At 32.4% G+C, this 20,892-nt stretch overlaps 1 protein-coding gene across 1 annotated transcript in view; it reads right to left on the reverse strand.

Annotated features, from left to right (window-relative positions):
* The window catches only part of LOC129225626 (GPI ethanolamine phosphate transferase 1-like), a 109,882-nt gene that overhangs the window by 12,534 nt on the left and 76,456 nt on the right, over positions 1-20,892 (reverse strand). The window contains 8 exon segments of the mRNA XM_054860093.1: positions 1,674-1,749; positions 1,839-1,894; positions 4,571-4,666; positions 10,018-10,105; positions 14,344-14,446; positions 16,587-16,695; positions 17,728-17,806; positions 17,888-17,938. Coding sequence (XP_054716068.1) covers positions 1,674-1,749; positions 1,839-1,894; positions 4,571-4,666; positions 10,018-10,105; positions 14,344-14,446; positions 16,587-16,695; positions 17,728-17,806; positions 17,888-17,938 — 658 coding nt within the window.

Here is a 20,892-nt window from a genome sequence, read left to right on the forward strand (position 1 = left end):
AACCTTGATATCTTTAAAATGTAAAAAGTTATCAGCAATCTAATGTCCTGAATTTTAATAATTCTTGGCTAGACGATGAATCATGAGGGATCGATCGCAAATAATCCGTTCTTATCATGAATCACTCTGCAACGATAACGGGAAAGTGTTGCCAGTTTGTGAATGACTCCTTACCATTCGTTGCCTATCCAAGAACTATAGAAAATCAGCTCATTAGATCGCTGATAACTTTTTAAATTTTAAAGATATTGAGGTGGAATTGTTTCATGAGTTGTAGGATATATTTGAGCTTTGGATTATGAAAGTTATAAATTGCTATCTTTTGCTCATGAGCAGTGAAAAATTAAAGGCTTTAAACATTCATATTTCATTAAATTTTCAATATTTTAACTTTAAATTTTATTATTTTTATATTTCTCTAATATGCTGTCAAAGTTTCTGAAAGTTAAGTAACATTTGACGGAAAACTGCGTGATATGAGCCAAAAACCTTCAAAAAAAAAAAAAAATGGAATTGAAAGAAATGCTTATATCTACGTGGGTATAAGAGATACTTTCACAAAAATATAAAAATAAATTTTGATAGTTTTTTAACTTATTTCTGAAATTTATAGCTTATTCCCAGATATTTACAATGAAAAATGATTAAAAAAACTTTTTTTTTTTGTTTCCTCAATTTGTTGCTGGTTCCCTAAATGAATGGTAGACTTAATTTTGATTGGGAAATGAGAGCTGGAGTATACCTTTTATGTGAAAAAAAATACAGAGCAATTGGTCCTTTATTTCTTGAGAAATCCGTAAAAATGTGAATTTTTGAAAGTGTCCCATACTTTTGGTCATATAGTATGAGCTATTATGCGGTTACACTTAGGAGCTTTTAGGTATCTATGCAATGTTCGTAGCTGATTGCATTATAAAGTAAATAAGCATAATTTCTACTATTTCTTCTGGCTAATCAAATGAAATAAGAGTAACAAATTATGATAAATACTTTTTTCTATTTTTTCAACTTTCCCCATATCTTACTTTTTTTTTTTGGAAAAAAATTTGAGCATCTTTAAGAGCATCATACACTTCATAGCATTTTAATTCTTTGTTATTAAAAAGTGATACTACACCAAAAACTGCATACAAGTTTTATAGCTCACTCCTATTAAGTTTTTTTAAATCATTTTTGACATAATAATTTTGAGAAACCTAGTTAGTTTTTAAAAATTATTAAGTAAAATTTACATTGCCACTATGAAACATTGTTACTTTTAAAAAAATTACTCAAATTTCAAAGGCAGTTTAAATGCCTTAACATTTTACATTATTTATTCATTACCTTATTCTGAGAATAATGGAAAATGAGCACAAAAGACCAATTTCCACTTATGAGCTACGCCATTGCAAAACATTAGTTAATTTATCTTTGTTAACTATAAAAGTAACAAAATCTAAAGTGCTTTGCTTGAATCAAGTGGAAACAAACCATTATTGGAAAGATTAACAACTTTAGTGCTGATAAATTCAACATCTGAAAAGTTACAGGCCTGCTTAAGTTTATAAGGTTTAGTTTACAGAGCATTTTATTTTATGAATTTACAAACTTATTGATTTTTTTACTCATATTTTCAGTAATACAAAACACTAAATAGTATCAATTTTTTATTATAATTAAACTTTGCATACCTTTAAAAGAATCAGCAAACTCATAACAAAGGGATTAAATATAGTGAGAAAACAATACACGCTATTAGGATCAAAGCTGAAACAGAAACAAAAAACAAAAAGAGTAAATTAAGAGCACCTAAACACAGATAGATCAAATAACAAAATATTTTTCAAAAATCAAACCTGTTAATGCTGGCAATATTTCCAGTGCCGAAAAAAGCCAATAAAACAAAGAATACCTAAAACTAAGTAAAGGATAATTGCAAAAATAGATTTGTGACAATATGATGAACAACTAAATAAATATGCCTACATGATAGTGACTAATATTTCATCATAATACTGCTCAAAATTATGAAAACTACTGGCATTGCAATCCTAGTGGAAGCAATCTAGTGCATCTACAAAGGTGCTAGTAATACAGGGCCTCTCAACATAATGAGTGCGTCTACAAAAGAAATGCAATAAAATGGCCTAAATCAGGAATTAGGGATAAACAATTATGCCTCTTTCACTTTCCACCTGCTATGATGGAGATCAAAGTTTCCCTGCATGGAGAGTTTTTTTCATACCAAGATTCAAAAAAACCTACACTAAGCCAGCTTAATGTATACTTACACTAGTGTCCAAAAGTTAAGCATAATTCATAAAATGCGAGAAAAATCTGTAAATTTTCGTAAAATTATATAAAGTTACTTTTGGAGATTCATTGGTTGAAGAAGAAACAATATGTTTATGCAAAATAGTATAGTCGATGGTGTCATGCGCGAATTAGGTGCGCGTTTTAGAATGTGGATAAAACAGCTCGCACGTTTTAGAGAGTTCAGGTGCGTTTCATGCAATTGCTGTACCAAGAAACATTGGATCTGGTGAAACAGAACTAATAATGACACAAAGACGCCAATTGGACATGTTTGTGAAAGGAAGAATCGTTGGAATGCTAGAATCTGGACGATCACAAACTGAAGTGTCTCGTATTCTTAATGTGCCTCAGTGTGTAATCTCGAGACTGTGGCAGATGTTTTCAAATACGGGAGATGTTACCCGCCAACCAGTACCAGGTCGACCAAGAGTCACAACCCCAAGCCAAGATCGTTTTCTGGCAATTTCTGCACGACGTCATAAGGACAGCTGTGCCAGAGAACTGGGTTCGATGCTCAATGCCGTCACAGGAATAACAATTTCGAGGCAAACTGTTTACAGGAGACTCAATCATGTCGGTCTGTATGCCAGAAGACCAGCAGTTTGCATTCCTCTCACATCAGCGCATAAACGCGCTCATTTAAACTGGAGCTTGCAACATTGGCATTGGAGTCTGGGACAGTGGGCTAATGTGATGTTCAGTGATGAGTCCCGCTTTACTCTACAGAGTGATTCTCGTCAGGTAACAATCTGGAGAGAAAAGGGGACTCGTTTCCAACCGCAAAACATAAGAGAAAGACGTCACTTTGCGTCAGCAGGAGTAATGGTGTGGGCGGGCATTATGTTGGATGGCCGCACCGACTTCCATATTTTTGAGGCAGGCTCAGTCACTGGTCAAAGATACAGAGACGAGGTTCTTGAGCCTTTTATGTTCGCTTGTTTCGAGGTGCTGTTGGTCCTGAGTTCATATTCATGGACGATAACGCGCCATGTCACTGAACAGCTGTGGTCGATGACTTCTCAAATCAGAAAATATCCAGCGAATGACGTGGCCTGCGAAATCCCCTGATCTGAACCCTATCGAGCATGTCTGGGATATTCTCGGGAGACAACTTGCAGCCCGTTCGCCACCGCCAAGCTCCGCTCCGGAGCTAAAAAGAGCTCTCCAGCATGCTTGGAACTGTTTAATCCCACAACTCAACCACCACCTCATAGAAAGTATGAGTAATCATTGTGCAGCGTGCCTGGCAGTCAGAGGTGGCCATACACACTATTGAACTTCAGCATCATCTTTTAAAGAGAAATTTTATGCAAAGAGTACTCCTCATATGCCTAATTTTCATTTAAACTATTTTTTGGGATGATAAAAGTAAATATTACCGTTTTTTGAGTAGTTTCCTTATTTTGTAACCGTGTTGCACTCGCATATCAAGTTCTCCCTATTTCGATTTATATTTCTCACATTACTCACATAAATAACAATTATGCTTAACTTTTGGACACCAGTGTATATATATATAAAAATGAGGCAATATATTTTTTATTCATGCACAACGCCCTGGAGACACCATAGCACTTATAGCCTTGAAATTTAGAGCGAAGTTCAAACGTACCCCAGGAATCTGCATCTTGAAGCCCTTTTTCTAAATTTCAAGAAATTACCTTTTAATCAATTTTTGAAGCTAAAAATTCATATATTTCACCTAACGGAAGGAGGGAAGGGGAGAAAAAAAATCCACCCACCCCTTTACATTATATACCATTAGACAAAAGATTTTTTTTTTCTTCACAAGAAGACATTTGTTCTATTTCTGTTGATTAATTAGAATACGCACTTTTAATTTAGACAACATTTAAATAAACTAACTTGATTCACAATTTAAATTTACATTGCATTTTCGTATCAGAGTGACATTTGTTGAACAAATTTATTATATATATTTGTAGTACTTTCAATAAAAACACTTTTAGTAATTATTTTGGAAATGTGAACATGTTTAAATGTATAATTGAAGTTTCTAAGCATCCTGACAGCTCCATTTAATCCCGAATTTTCAATTTACCAAAAAAAAAAAAAAAAACCCTAATCAGATTGGTTAATTGAGATTCTATGGCCTATATACACACACATTTGCATTTATATAAATAAAAATAAAATCTATAACTTTTTTATCGCAAGACAATAGGAAGAAAATAAATTAAGAGTATCAAGGAATGCAGAACATTAATAAATATATATTTTAACAAACAAACAAAGATATTTAAAAGGATACAAAAAAGTAAGCTCTTCGAATGTCACTCAAAGACAACAGATGAGGAACAGGTTTCTGAGTATGAGTTGAACTTGAGACAAAATTTAAATCTTGAAGCTAAGTAAGAAGCATATTAATTTCACAAAGTAAACATAGCTCTGTACGACGTTCAACAGATTAATTTCTTTTAGTTACTGTGAAACATACACTAGAATAATATAAATATACAATAAATGCCTTTTTATTTTCACTAATGTATAGGTTGTTTCAAAGCAGGGGCGGACTGGCTGACTTTGGCCCAGTCGGCAAAAGAATATTTTGGCCCACTTCTGTGAATTAGTCGAGCAAAGACATTAAACTACCGTTAGTTCCTATTTTGCTTTTAGTTCCTAAATCAAGATTTAAAGTTCTAAAATAGAAAATTGTGAAACGTAAAATATAGCTAACACCGACACATTTTTTATGTGCCTTGAAAGGATACTTATGGTTATAAGCCTGAAAAGGCACATCTTTAGGCTTCCATACTGACAACATAGGATGGACACGAGGAAAGAGATGAGGAACCAGGTAAATCCCCCCATAAATTTTTTGAAATTGGTTGATCTATATAGCCTAAGAAAAAGAATCAGGACACAGGGTTCTAGTTCCCTTCCAAGCTATATTTTCAAAGTTGATGTCAAAAAACGCAATTTTACAATTTTCCGTAGCGTTAAAGGAGAGGGAAAACAAGGGGTTCTCCCACAATTTTGTTTTCTTAACTTTTTTTTTCAAAATTGAAATCCATTTTAGTCTATCTTTGTTTACAATAGAATGTCGCTGGCTCTTCCCAGAAATTCTCCGAAATGGGAAGTTTTAGAAATGCAATTTAGGCTACCCTTAGTAAAATTAATGGAACAGCATAGGGAGCTCTCTACAAAAACGTTTAGAGTTTGAACTATTAAAAAATGCGAACTAACTTTGGTCACGTTTAAGAGAATAGGAGAGTCAGTGATTTCATTTGGAAGCATTTAAAAACTGAAGTATACTTGACCCAATTTTAAACTACATTTCGTTACTATAGGGAATCTGGCGACTCTCCTTCGAAATTTTCCGACATTGAAATTTTGAAAATATAATCTTATAATATGTTTGGAAACATTGTAAGCAAAAGAGAAAGGTTTCCCCCAAGATTTTTAGAAGGGCACCGTGCCCTTTCACTTTTAAGCTAACCTTCGACCCCTGTCCTTGAAACGTCATTCTTTCGTTTCAATCATTTATCCACAAGAATCTGATTAGAATATATCTGAATGTTTTTTGCATTACCTTTAAAACTAAACATCAAAAACCTTTTTAATATTTTAAAAATAATTACTATCGAAAACATTTGAACTTTGTATGTACCTAGTATACCAAAAAGTAAAAGAAGCACCTTTTTTATTCAACAAAACTTCTCTACCCTTTTATTCCTTTTATCTCAAAGCGCACTGCACCTTTTTTGGTCCGGAGGAAACACAAGTTCTCTCTAGGCATCTTTTTTCTGAAACTGAAATCAATTTTTGGCTATAGTGCAAATAAAAGGGTTACGAAGCTCTCCCATGAAAATTTCTATAAGTGAAATTCTAAGTTATCTTTAGTGACTTTAAGGGAATGCCTAAGGTTCGAAGACTTTGTCTGGAAATTTTTCGATATTTAAGGGGGTCCGGGAAACAAAATGTGTCAACTTTTGCATTTTTTTCTTCTATCATTTAAAAAACTTCTCCGCCTTTTTCTGCTTAAAAGGGCGTTTCAATCTTGTTTCTATCTTAATTAGAACGAAAGATATAATTATTTGTGTTGCATTCTTTTAACTATATTATATTTAACTTTAAAACTTCAAGCGCGTTTCTCTCCATGATGCAATTTTTCCCGATTTTTCGCATTCAAACTCTTATAAGTCAAGAACTGATAAAGATAAAGTAATGAAATTTGGAGCATATCTTTTTCAAACAGTTTACTTTGATTTTTACATGGTGAATTTGAAAAAAACCATTACTTCAAAAAATATGATTTTTTTTGAATTTTTTTTTTCAAATATTTTCAATTTTTATTGAATTAATATTTTTTAAATCTTCGAATAAAAATAAAAACTTAGATATTTGTGCATAGTTTTTGATAAAAATTTGAAAATTGACCAAGAATATTTTGAGTTTTAGTAATTTAAAGCAACCCCATTTTTTCAGAAAACAATAACTAAATTTAAATAATTTTTTTTAAATATTTATGTTATGATTTTGAGAGTCAAACTGATGGTGAATCAGTACAAAAAATTTCAAAACTCTAAATTGTTTAATACCATTTTTTTTTCAAATTGTGTCCCAGACCACCTTAAATCTGTAATACAATTTCCTTCTTGGGCCTTGATACAAAAACCAAGAACCCGGTAAGTCCGCAAAATTTTAAATTGCTCCTCAAAATCAGCACAGATGCTCCTCAAATTGTTTCTCCAAGGTTAGCAACCCTGGGACACCGTTAAGTCTAAGTCTGACCCTAATTATTACTAATGTTGCTCAAAAAAAAAAGAAAGAAAAAATGAAAACAGAAAAATCTTGTCCCCCCCCCCCTTTTCCTCCCCTGGAACTCGGGCCTAAATCTGCCTATGTTCAGGAACTCGCCCTTCTACCTTCTAAGTTGAAATTTTGTCCTGTTTCAGATTCAGTTTATCGTAGTCCAGACTTGCTTTCCCGATGCGATTCTGAGATGAAAATACTCGTATAGCGATAAATTACATTAGACTAATGGAATCGATTGCCACCTGACAGCATTTAGTTGAATTTTCAGCAACCAGTGAATACCAGGCCAGGGGCATGTACAGAAATGTTTGAGGTCCGTTACAAATGACTTTTACGGGGCCTCCTCCATTTTTTTTTACCACTACTTCCCTACTGTATATTTCACCCCTCAATTAAAAAATTTCGGGCCCCCTTCAGGCTCGGAACCGGGCCAACAGATGGTCCTTCTCCCCCCCCCCCCCCCAACATTGTGCATGTCACTGTTCATGTATCAACACCACAAAGCATGGCTCACACATTTATAACAGGGTCGGGGCTGCTTTGTCTAGCGATGCACGCCAATTGTTGTTAATAGACGTACTAATATAAGATTTTGGGAGCTCTTTTCTCGTCCCGGGCCCTTTTTCAGGCCGCGTCGGACCCTAATTTCTCTGGCCCCTTCACGTTTCCTCAATGTTGGAGCCATGGACCCCAGAGCTCTAAAACTAGGGAGAAAAAGTTGTCAAAGAGAGGAAAGAATTCGCACCTGTGGACTTCCGCTATTTACTTTGCCCCCTGGGCTAAGGATGGGAGAAAAATAAACCTGCTTCCAAACACTTTTTTCCCATAGAGTGAACAAATTTCATTTTTTCTTCTATTATTATGCTTTAAAAAATGTTAGATGTGAATTAAATGTATTAAGTTCAATAAAAAATTGCTTAAAGTGGCCCACTCGGCGGTTGGCCCAGTCGGGGATCTCAGACTAGCCGACCTGGCCAGTCCGCCCCTGTTTCAAAGTGATACTTTAATTAAAATTTACATTTGAAGGTAATCTTATTGCAATAATTCTCAAGGTAACGTAGGATCTTTACTATGTGAAATGCCCCACTAAAAGCAACTTTTTTTTAGTACAGTTTTTTTTAGAAATGAGTTATCTTCTTTTCAGATGTTTTAATATCTACAAAAGATAAATGCCATAATAGAGTCCCAGAGCTCATAGAGCCAGACCTATGTCATAATATAAAGGCCCAAAATTTTTCTGCATAAGGACACTACAGCAGGTAAGAACAGTTCACTATTATCTAAGCTGCTTCGCGCTGGCTTTGGCAGGGAGCAGGAAGCAAAGGTGCGTAAAGTTGCTGTAAAAACTAAACATCATAGATTCATTCCATGTCATGTGATCTAGTGGTCCATATCCAACCATCTGTGATTTGGAGGATGTTTTAGACATGTGCAGACATGCCTTTGAAACTAACCTACACAATTTCTCGTGTTACAAGACACAAATCATAAGGATCTAGGATATCTCAAAAAGAAAAAAAAAAGAGCTAAAAAATGGCCTACAATAAGAGAACCGCGCAAAACATGACAATTCGTTTCACCAAGCTGATCCGCCTTTTTGAAGTCTTTTTTTTAATTAATTCTAGATCCTCAGGATTTGGGTCTTTGAACATGAGAAATTGTATAGGTTAGTTTCAAAGGCATGTCTGCTCCTCTATAAAATTTTGTTCAAATCAGAGATGGTCGGGGTAAGACGATGAGGTCACTTCACATAGGATGGCGCAATGATGCTTAGGTTTTGATGTACTTTTTGCTACCTGTTTCTTGCCAAAGCCAGATCGACTCAGCTTAAATAACAGCGAACCTTTCGAACCTGCCGTGACGTGCTTCTGCAGAAAAACTTTGGGCCTTTATACTATAACACATGTCCTGCACTCACAGGCTCTTGCTCTATAACAAAGATGGGCAATAAGCATCTTAGGTTTTTGAAGCTTTCTCTACTTTTGGATTTTTAAGACAATTTGGTAGAAAAATATTGTTCAAAGTTAAATTTAGACATGTTATACTATCCTTGGAATTGATTTATATATTCCCCACAAGGCAGAAAAGAAATTCCAACATGACTTATGGATTAGTATAGTGAAACACCCCTCTAATGCAGACACTAACGGGACAAATTTTTTTGTCCACAATAGCGGGATGTCCGCAGCACAAGGGCTTAATATTATTTGCCTTGGAATCGGGGAATTAAAAATTGTCCGCACTTGAGGGGTGTCCGTTAGGAGGGGTTTTACTGTACTTCATTTTAAGTGAAGGACTGTTAATTAGATACTAAAGTAATAACTTAATACAAAAATACATAACGGTCAACAGCGGGTACTTTATTTTTTAACAAAATTTATAAATTATAAGTGTCTAGTGTCTCAGTCAAGTTTAGGGACTTGAAAAGTGTTCTATTGCATGGAAAAATGGAAACATAACTTTTGTATTTATTGAAAATTTGAAAGGGCATTAAATTTCCGCAATAGAAATTTTAATATTAATCAAGCAAACAAACGGATATATATATTTTTTAATTTATGAATTTTCCTTTAGAATGGGAAAAAGCAGAATGAAACAATTGGGAATAAGGTGCATTCTATTTTTTCTAGCTTTCTCTAATGGCTGTCTCTCCAAACTACTGAGTTTGCATCCATAGTTTTGGTCTAAACCCCTTCCCTCAGATTACTTATAGTTGAGAATCAGAACTTTCGGCAAGAGGTTCCCTATAACTCCAAACTATATGCATGCAAAAACTTTTGCCATATTTTTACAACACTCCTATTTTCCAATAACATTACTACTATATTAATATCATTTATAGTTACAAAATCAGATTTTCAGCTCAAAGGTAAAATTTTCTAATTCTAGCTATTTTAGTTAACACTTGATTCATAAAAATAAAAAAGCAGTACTACTTACTTTAGTGTAGTTGTAAGAAAGATGATGCTCAAGAGAAAGCCATAAAACCATTTCAATGCACAAAATGAAGCAAAACATTGCTTCATGGCTTGAATCTGTTAAGGATTTGATAAATGTTTTCTTTATTTGTGGTTGATAAATAAGTATTCTCCTTGGTATGTTAGCTTTATCCAACAGTAAATAAATTAGTTACCCATTGCCATGATTATTTAGTTTAAACATGCATTTACAAATCTAAGTTGTATGTTAACCCAAAATGTCTTCCATTTTTTTTCTTTTTACAAATTAATAAAGTATTCTAAAAATATCTTTTAATTTGATTCGTTCATTTTAAAGAACATTGCTGGATTTTTTAACATAATTTAATAGCATTAAACATTTAGTACAAAAAATGTAGTTTTTGCTCATTAACACAAGGTTTCATATTAAAAGTATATGAAAAAAAAAAAATAATGAACTTGAAAACAGCAAAAATCCTTAGATTCTAAGAATTATATTCAGTTGTTTTACTAATAGTGAGAGTGATTACATACATTTGTATTATGTTGTGTTGTTGTTGTATGTGTCAGAACATATTTTTTCTTCAAATATAAACAATATTGAAATCCTCAAAATGGCTGATGTTTTCTTAATGTGTTCTCATGTATTCTTAATGCGCACAGTACAACTAATTCTTAATACATTTTCTTACAATGCATTTAAGCAGTGGTTGGAAAAACTACATTTTTTTTTTTGTAGCGAACTACAACTACTTTAGCACAAATGTAGTTAACTACAACTACTTTTTTAAAAATGTAGCAACTACAAACTACTTTTGAAATGTAGTCGCTACTTCGCTACTTAAAAAAAAATAAATACATAAATAAATAACATACATATACACAACATTTGAGGATTAAATGGAAAAATTCAAAAAATTGTTTAGATTGATATATTGGTTCATTTGAACATGGAATATCATTATAAATAATTTATTCTTTCTTTCCTTTACTGAAACGATTCGTTAATCCAAATATTTTTTTACGATTTGCACGAATATTCCCTGCAAGAAAGAATTTAAAAGTGGAAGGAATTCAACGTTCAAGTTTTTATCCTTTCCTGACAGTAAATATTTCATTCAAGAAGCATAACTCGGCTACTTGAAATTAAGATAAATCCAGTCATAATTTGATTTTAATTTTTACAGAGATATATATATATACATAAAATTGATTTAGATAATAAACAGCATCTTTTAAACAAAAGAAAAAAACTTTAATTTTCATTATATGAATTAATTTTAAAGAAACTTATATTTCGTAGGAATTAATTAACTGCTTTTGAGCTTCAAGCTAGGGGTCCGGACCTGGACACCATCTCTTTTCTTACGTCCCTGATAAAATGAAATAAAAGCATTATTCAATTTTACCGAATAACCTCAAAAGCTCACAACATTTAATAATTCACTTTTAATATGTTATATCAACACTCAATCAGTAAAAAAGAAAAAATAAAGAAATAGAAAAATATCTCAAATGGTACTACTTATTATCCGAAACATGAAACATAACTAAAAATGCTTACTTTACTTCAATGGGTAATTTTTAACAACAGTGGTCTACAGCGCAATTCTATTTATGCGAAGTGGCTATATAGCGAGTTTTATTCGAGAAATGAATTTTGCAGCTGACGCGAATTCCACACGAAAATTTTCGGAGCGGAAGCGCAGGCGTTATGTCACCTTCTTTCTTGGGTACTAAATATTAGTTTTGTGAATGGAATTTCCTTTTAGCATCACTGAAAGCCAAAATTCCCTGCACCGTACTAGGCGAAACATCGTATTGTTAACGTACAAATCGCCGCTCCACATCTTTTTCTTTCCAAGTAGGAAGTTGATGAAACATAATTTCACATAACTGAGCTGTTTATCTGAAGTTTGAAAATGGAAGAAAAAACAAAAAATTTCTGACGAATGAAGAAATACATAGAGTTTCGATGTGCTTTGTCGAATAAAATTACTGTATCTACTGTACAGCAGTATTATTGTTATGCTGCATTTTATTATCGCTCCATACTATACGTAACGTATGAACTCTTTCATTTTATGCCATTCTCCTGTTGCTTTTGTGCATTCTAACCATATTTTTATTCAATAACACAGCTGTTTTTTAAGTACAGTAACATTTCAGTTCTCAATGTTTAAATTCGGTAATGTGAAGTTAAGAAATGGGCTAAAACAGTTGGAGAGGTGTTATCAAGAGTCTAAAATAATTGGTATGTTCATCTTTTCAAAAACGCGAAATATCAGTTTTGAAACGCATCCCTCGTGTAAGTTGAGATTCGATTGCATGTGAATTTGGCATTGATACCAAAAGCTTTTTGCTTAACGGGCAAAGTTTGCATGAAACGGAAAAAAATCATTTCTTTCTTTCTAAAGTCATGCTCTATTCACGGCGAATATTGGGAAAATGTGAAAGTTTCCATGCCAAACAAAGTAATCGACGTCAAACAGATAGAACGTATTTCGTCAAGAGGTCAACTCTTTTTTTTCAGTCTTACGAATCTGATTGGTGCAAGTTTTACTCGTGTAAGACTTGCACCAGTCAGATTTGTTTGAAAACGCGTTTTTTTTTTTTTGAAACTTTATTCAAAAGTAGTTTTTAGAAATCGCTACAAACTACTTTTTTTTTGTAGCGAACTACTCGCTACTCTACTTTCTTTAAAAAGTAGTGCGCTACACTACAAACTACTAAAAAATGTAGCTACTACAGTAGCGTCACTACTTGTAGCGCACTACTTCCAGCCACTGCATTTAAGTACTGGTGAGCAAAATGTAAAAAAAAATTTCACCTATTGTCTAATTAACTTTCCATTTAGTATTTTTTTTTTTTTTTGGATGAGCAGCCCACCTCCTTTTCCCCAAAAAGCAAAAGAATTTTCATGACGTTATTTTACATTAATAAAACAAAACCAACTGTTGAACTAATTAATATATAATTAAATAGATACTATTTATAATTACTACTTTAATATTTTTAATAAAAACTGTTTTAAAAATATAATAAAACTTGACTAGACATAATTACTAATCTAATTCTTCCTTAAAAGTTAGTACCTTTGGTAATGAAATCAATTTTCCAAAAATAAGTCCACTTCCAATTTCTGAGATTATGGCAACAACGAGGAAGTTGAAGATTTTATTTTTTTATTTTTATTTAAATGAAAACAGTAGAAAACGTTCTCCTTTATAGCACTGGTCATCTTCAAGAAACCTAACCAGGTCGCTGAAAGCCAAGGCGGGCTCCTTGTCAGTTTGGTAGCCTGGCTCCCCCCCCCCACCCCGATAAAAATTAATAAAAGTTATACTCCCATTCCGGGACCCTAGTTTCCAACTAGGCTGACATGGCCTTTCGTCGACCTTGAACCTAACAAATTTTCATCTGAAAGGGATGTACAAAACTGATTTGAGTTTTGAGCAACTAAATACGATTTATGCATCATTTTATTTTTAATTGAGTTTGAATGGTCATATCAGTCTTTCCACCATGTACAACATTGAAATCACATAAGTCTACTCAGCAAAGTATAATCAATATTGATAATGGATCAAACTATGCATGGGAATTTTACATATTAACTCTCTCAAAAAACGTTTGCTTACAACTCTTACAACATTACCTTACCAGTTGGAGATTACTAAAAAAGAGTACAATATTACAGTTCATAGTAAAAGTATCAATATTAAATAAAATTGGTAATTTTTTGCATAAAGCAACAAATAAAAAGTACTCAAACCCATATAAACTGGGAACCACATACGACTAAATTAGAATTGGAGAATATAAGTTACAAACAAAAATACAGTTCGGTTGACATGAATGAGACACTTTTTGGGAGAAAGAAGAATTTAATAAACGATTGCTGCTCTCTGGAAAAATGAAGTAAGATCTGAGTGGTGAGGAACTCACTACATCATAGAGAAGCTCATTCCTCTCATAATATCAATTACTAATTGTCAATTAAATATTCTTTTGGCCTGGTAAACTGCTGACTAAGTCACGAGTTTTGTAGATTAGAAGTTCATAAAAAAGAGCATCAACTATATATGTTTTATTGAATTTTTTCCCCGATTGTGCCATTTTCTGCTCATATTCTAAAAAAATAACACTTTACTAAGAATTAATTGTAACAAAACTACAACAAAACTACAAAAGTTCATTATAAACTAATTAAAAAGTAAGCAAAATATTATTTCTTAGTAAGTTTTAAAATGTTTCCTTTTTACATAATTCAAATACATTTTTTCTCTACAAGTGGTTGCAGGTAATTTACATCATTAAAGGATACGAGATGCATAAAAGCAAATATGATGAAAATAAAGATGTCATTACATTCATGAGGCGGGTTAAAACAGATTGAGCCCCAAACAAAGGAAGAATTAAAGATGAAACTGCAAGAAAAATGTTTATAAACATAAATTACTCAGTATAAAATTAATAAATACTGAAAATAAAAAAACTACTTCAGCATATGATGAAGAATAGCATCTGAAAACTCTGTACCTCAGAGCCCATTCCACTACGGCGATATTTATATGATTTACGTTTTAGTATCGAAAACCTAGACCGAAGTCCAAAAATTGTGATTTTCTGTTTATTAGTTCAGTCTGAGTAAAAACTTTAAGGCCAGTTAACATTTGTAAGAAATTGGACACATCTTTAACTTTGGATCAAAGAATCATTTAAGTGATAATTATTAACCTTGAATACAAGTAAAAAACATCAAATATTTCGTTTGTAAGTGTTTCTTTTTCAGAAAATATTACAGATCAATATTTGAACTTGAGTAAAAACTTTAAGGCCAACATAGAAAAAAGTATATTAGGACAAAAATTAAAACATTTATGAGCTTGCATAGGAGTCATTTCTTCAAATTGCTTCAAATATTCTTGTTTCCATGGATAAAACTAGTTTTTGAAAACGTTCAGATCTATTTTATGCCATTCATCTTCGATATTAAATTTCAGCTCTGTTTTATGAAGCAAAACGTCTCCCATTGGTATGAAATGATCTTACTCAGTCACCCCATAAGTTCTATAATGGGCTAGGTTCAGGAGACTTAGTTGGTCATTTCAAAGTTTTAATGTTGCTGATTTGCAACCAATTTTTTGCACTGTAACTCAAATGGATAAGTGCACTGTTTTGCTGATATTTCAATTTTCTTCCAGCAATAAATTCTGCATTTGGTAAAAGATGACTTACGAGGACATTTTGATATGCTTGTGAATTCATTTTACCTGAAACAAACATAATGGAGCCCACACCATTATAAGCAAAGCACTCTCAAGTCATTCTAGAGTCTCCATTTAATTGGAGCTAGGAGAATATTTCCTTTTCTTTTCGTAAATCATGCCAATAGTGCTTCCGTCTGTCTAGTCCATCTAAATTCCACTTATTTTTATCAGAAACATTATTTGTACCCATTGGCTACTCCAGGTTATGATTTCCTGGCTAAAGTTCAGATGTCCTATGTTGTGCTTAGTCAGGTACTGAGATTTAGGCAATTTTGCTGCATAAATAAAACCTCCACATCTTCTAATTGCGTTATACATCGTTTTTGATAAACATTTAAACATATTTTTTGAATAAGTTTCCCGATTGAATACTTTTTAGATGATGTAAGTTTACAAACACTTCCTCCATCACGTGAAGACAAAGCTTAGGGCTTTCCCCTTTTTCTTCGTTTTACCATAACTGTGTTTCAATTAAAAAAAGTTGTTGACTTCAATCTTCAAACTTCCATTTTTTTTCGTAACAATTTGCCTAATCATCCCCGCAGAAGAAAAAAATTCAATCTGCTCTCTTTCATGAACAGTTAACTTTTTACCTTTCGATATCTTCACAAAGGTAACGAAAACTTTGAAAAAATTAATAACACTACAAGTTGAAGGGTTTCCACAATCTTGGTAACTGCGATCATATTTGTTCTAGTACATGTACCTGTAGTTTAAAAAAAACTAGTGTCCTTAAAGTTTTTACTCAGGCTAAAATGCTAACTATGAATATACCACTGCTTTTCTGGTAATTGCATACTTTACAAATACTGTCTGTTGAGTTATTTCTTACCAATAAACATTAATAATCAATAATGCAATACTATTAAAATCAATATAGTTTTATTTTCTAATTTTCACAAAAATATTTACTGGCCTTAAAGTTTTTACTCAGGCTGTACATTGCATGTAGCAATGTACTAATAAACAGGCAATGTACATACGGAATAGTTGCCTATTGCGTATTGAGCCATATGAACATAATTCTTTTTAAAAAATCCTTTTCAATTTCTTACCAAGGTTAAAAGAGCAGGTATCCTATCCTTTGCATGTGCAAGAAAAAGTTTTTCCTCTCTCCCGTAAAATTACTATAATGTGACTTACGTCCATCTGGCTCTGAGGTACAGAACTCAGTCAAATAGTATCTAACCTTTTTTTTTTCTTTTGTAAAAAAAAACAATATTCAGATTTTGCTTCCCCCCCCCCCCCCAAAAAAAAAATAGAGTCTCAAATAATAACAAGCCTTGAAAGATCTTACCTAAAATCATCCAAGAAACCGTTTGATTTAAAACTGGTAGCCCTTCTTTATCAGCAATGCTGCGGGAAGTACTTTTTACATTATATGTCGCTATGCATAACAACATCACCTAAAAAAGCAAGAAAAATGCACATTTCAATGAAAAAAAAGTTAACAAATATTATGCATCATAGTTAAACCTTATAAAAAAAGCAAGAAAATAATCATGAAAGCAAACGATAGGCTAGTATTTCCCTTTTCTAAAGCTTCTATTCCATGCGAGTTATTCTTCACACCAAATTTATTGCAATAGCATATTATAGCTTTGCAAGTTAGTAGAATTACTTGTCATCAATCTGGAAACATAATCAATGTTGTTGTTGTGTCTAATGAAGTGCAGACTGCGAAAGGTTTAGATGCCTCCAAAAGTCTTGATAACAAGATCTGCTAATTCTGGAGTTTGATGGCTGTACAGGATTTCAACTGGTGGTGCTCCAAGTTGGAGGAGGGAGCGAATAATGGCCTGACGATTAAAAACATGATCAGGGGCGAGTTGTAAATGGGGACAGTGCTTGCAGATAGGATAGGATTTATTATTAGTAAGTAATATCTTCATGTCCTTGAAATGTCCAGTGCATAGCCTAGCTATAGCATAATCAATATTTTTAGACTATTGCTGCACTCCAAACATGATGCAAGAAGCTGCATCTTAAATGGACAGAGGAACTCTGCCGTGGGCAGATAAACGGCAGTAATTGCAGAAATGAGTTTAATAGACATTTGAAGAAATGTGTTTTGAGTTCAATACTAACAATAAGAAATGTTGAAATTTGAGGGTTTTTTCATTGGATTTATTTACAGCAGATATCAAATAGGCAAGCTTGTACAATAAACTGCCGTTTTCCTGCCAACGGTACAGAGAGCTCTTAGCTAGTATTGGATCTATGATTGCTTCATACTATTTTCAAACGATTTCATTTTAAAAAAAAGTAAAAGAAAAGAAAAATCTTTAGTTAATTTCAAAAAGTTATAAGCAGTGACAGTATGGGAATAAAATTCCTGACAGTAATTTCTTTTGTTAAACCACAAAAGTTTCAGAAGTTTAAGCAATTAAACATCCTAATGTTCTTCCCATTATTGAAATAAATAATGAAAAATTTACCTGCAGAGCTGTTAAAAACACAATTTGCTGAGGTTCTCTTTTGCACAATCTATTGTTCAAAATTAAACCTGTTTCTGGCCTGAAAATTTACAGCTTGTTGAAATCTAATTATCACTAGATACAAAGTGAAAACTGTTTGTTAATGAAGAAAAAAAATTACCGTCTAGCACAAAATCCCACGACGAAGACGAAAAACCAGCCAGCTAAAATGCTGAAATATACCAAAAAGTGAAATTTATTAGCATATAAATGTTAAGATTAATTCATATTTTCAGTATATTAAAAATAAAGAAACGGAAGATTTTGATAGAAGTATTTTAAAAAATATTTTGGAAGTAAATAAATTTTTAGTTGTACATCTGATGGAAATATTACAAATGATGTATGTATTCTGAAATTAGTTCAAAAATAAATAAGATTATTTTAAAGATTAGTCAACCCGTGTGGAACTTCGCACTGTGTTCCGAATCATTTCATAAGGCATTTCGCTCTTTAAAGATTTCAAAGAAAGAACATTATGAAGAAGAACCGAAAAAAGTAAACGGAAAAAAGTAAGCGCACAAGAAAAGGCATGTAATTTGAAGACATCAGTAACAAAACCTCATTAAATAAAACGGTGTGATAATTTGATCATCGCTCACCTTTTGCTTGTACGTATTTTCAATGCAAACATAAATATCATTAAAAGTGTGGCTAAGTGACTCGTGAAAAAGCAGTAATTTTGCATGTGAAAAAACAGGTTGGGGCAAATACAGTCCTGTTCATGTGAGCATCTGACGGAAAAAAGAGAAACATTAAAGAGATATTTATTGGCACAGATTCAAATTGGCGCCATTCTGATTAAGAGCACGACACTCCAACAAACCTAGCAATTGCGCCTTCCTTTTCGAATGATATTCATTGAAAAAATGCGTAATAAAAAACAGCAAAAAAGCTTTTCGGCGAAAAAAAATAAGACCACGTGTCTATGTTTTGTCGTTAGCCAGCATGATACTATTTAAAAGTATTCGTAAAACAAAGAATTTGATTAAAAAATGAGGAAGATCTCACGTAGCGATTGAAACAAACATTCTAGAGAAGTAATAAATTTGATTGCAAATAAGTGTTTTAATTTTTGAATATTGAACAATTTCCCATAGCAGGCTGCTTTAACCGTTACGACTTAAATGCTTGCACATGTTTTTCTTTTAATCGAACACTTAAAATTCAAAACCAGTTGAACTGAGCCCGTTTTTTAAGTGTAATTTTTCGAACATAGACAGAATGTATTTTTTTTTCAGCCGAAAGCAGAGGAGTAGAAAATGATTTCTTACTAATGAAGTTGATAATAATTTTACTGTTTTATATTGTATTCGACTAAATAATTTAAGGTGTACTGGGTGAAACTCGTAGTTTTAATTTGGCATAGTATTTTTTCATTTGTACAAAAGGTCGAACACTGCTATTAGAAAAATCTACATTTCAATATATACTGAAAATGTTTTTCTGCACAAAAAGGATTCCGTTGAGGTAAATCTAATACTTTTTTATGCTTACATTATGCTTAATGGTCTGAACGGAGTCAAAGCTTTAAAAAAAAGGAAGAACACCCTTCGATCAATGGTCAACTTATCTGAATGATAACTGTAGCCTGCATAGGAGTCGAATTACCAAGTAGCATTCCCACTGCATTTATTTTATTACATGTGTTATCTGTTGTATGTTATGAGTACATGTAATGCATAATATTAATGTAAATTTGTTATTGTGCTAGACAGCCCGAAAAACGGGTTAATTTTGATTATTTTTTCTTGCCGGGAGCGAAGCAAAAAACAGGAAAATTGTGTTAGAACTTTGCTTTTAAAAAAAATTTTGCATAAGAACTACGGGCTGCATCAAGGTTTTGCAACAGCAAGAGGCGTTTCCGAAAACTTGACTTTTAGACCATAAGTATATTTTTCGTCATTAGCAGGCCTGATAAGTTTTAAAATGAGGGGGAACTTCTTCAACACATAAGAAAGGTCTGGCATACTGATAAAAAAATAATCCACAGAAATAATATATAAGATATTGAAGAGAAGTGTTTTTATTTTTGAAAATTTTTACAATTTGTTATCGCAGGCTGCTTGAACCGTTATAGCTTAGATGGCAGCATGTTTTCATCATTTAACAGCACTGTTAAAATACAAAATAATTTGAACTAAGTTCTTTTTTAAGCGTAGCTTTTCAATGTAGTAAAAGTGTGATAGGCTATTTGTTTTTTTGCAAAAAGAAGAAAAAAAATATATTTTACCCTTCAAATTGAGGTAGTAATTTTTTATTTGTACAAAGAGGCAAAAACTCATTAGAAGAATCTATACTTTAATACACAAGTTATTATTTAACAAAAAACAATTCCATTGTAGTCTGAAATCTTAAACCTGATACTTATATTTTCGCTTACATTATGCTTTAATTTTCTTAGCGGAGCCAAAGCTTTAAAAAAAAAAAAAAAAAAAAAAAGCCTTACAATTAAGAATCAATTTAGCTCCATGTTACATCAAGTTTTCATAACAGCAAGGAGCGTTTCCATCTCATTTATACTATTCCCTCATATTTGTTATTCGTTGTTATTAAGTGTTCATGTAATGCGCGACTTTTCTCTAACTTTTTGATGCAGATTGTCCGAACATGGGCCAGAACACTCATTCTCCTGGTTACCAGTTGAATGCTCTGCCGATCGAGCTATTGAGCTCTGTTGGTCACAGTGTAAGTTAAAGTTATAAATTTAACTAAAAACCTCATTCTGGTTCTTTAAAACAGGTTTTTTTGACAGAAAAAAAAAACAATTTTTAGACCATGGGTCTATTTTTCGTCAGTAGCCTGCACAATAACCTTTAAAATAAGGTATAAATCAAAGAAATCGATCAAGAATTGAGGAAGGTCTCGCATAGAAACAAAAAACAAGCTACAGAAATAATATATAATGATACTGATAAAAATTGTATCAGTTACAACAAAAAAATTTATTCAGGAAATTAAACAAGAAGTTATACTAAAATGATGTGGATATGAAAACAATGTCAAGTTAATCTAAATGAAATTCAGATTTTTTTATTGATTTACATTTTAAAAGAGAATAATTCTCATGAATTCTACCTGTATTTCGTTCAGAATGTTAAGCCACATGGCCAAAATGACAGTTTC

The sequence above is a fragment of the Uloborus diversus genome, chromosome 7 (genome assembly GCF_026930045.1).
Source record: "Uloborus diversus isolate 005 chromosome 7, Udiv.v.3.1, whole genome shotgun sequence".
Lineage (NCBI taxonomy): Eukaryota > Metazoa > Arthropoda > Arachnida > Araneae > Uloboridae > Uloborus > Uloborus diversus.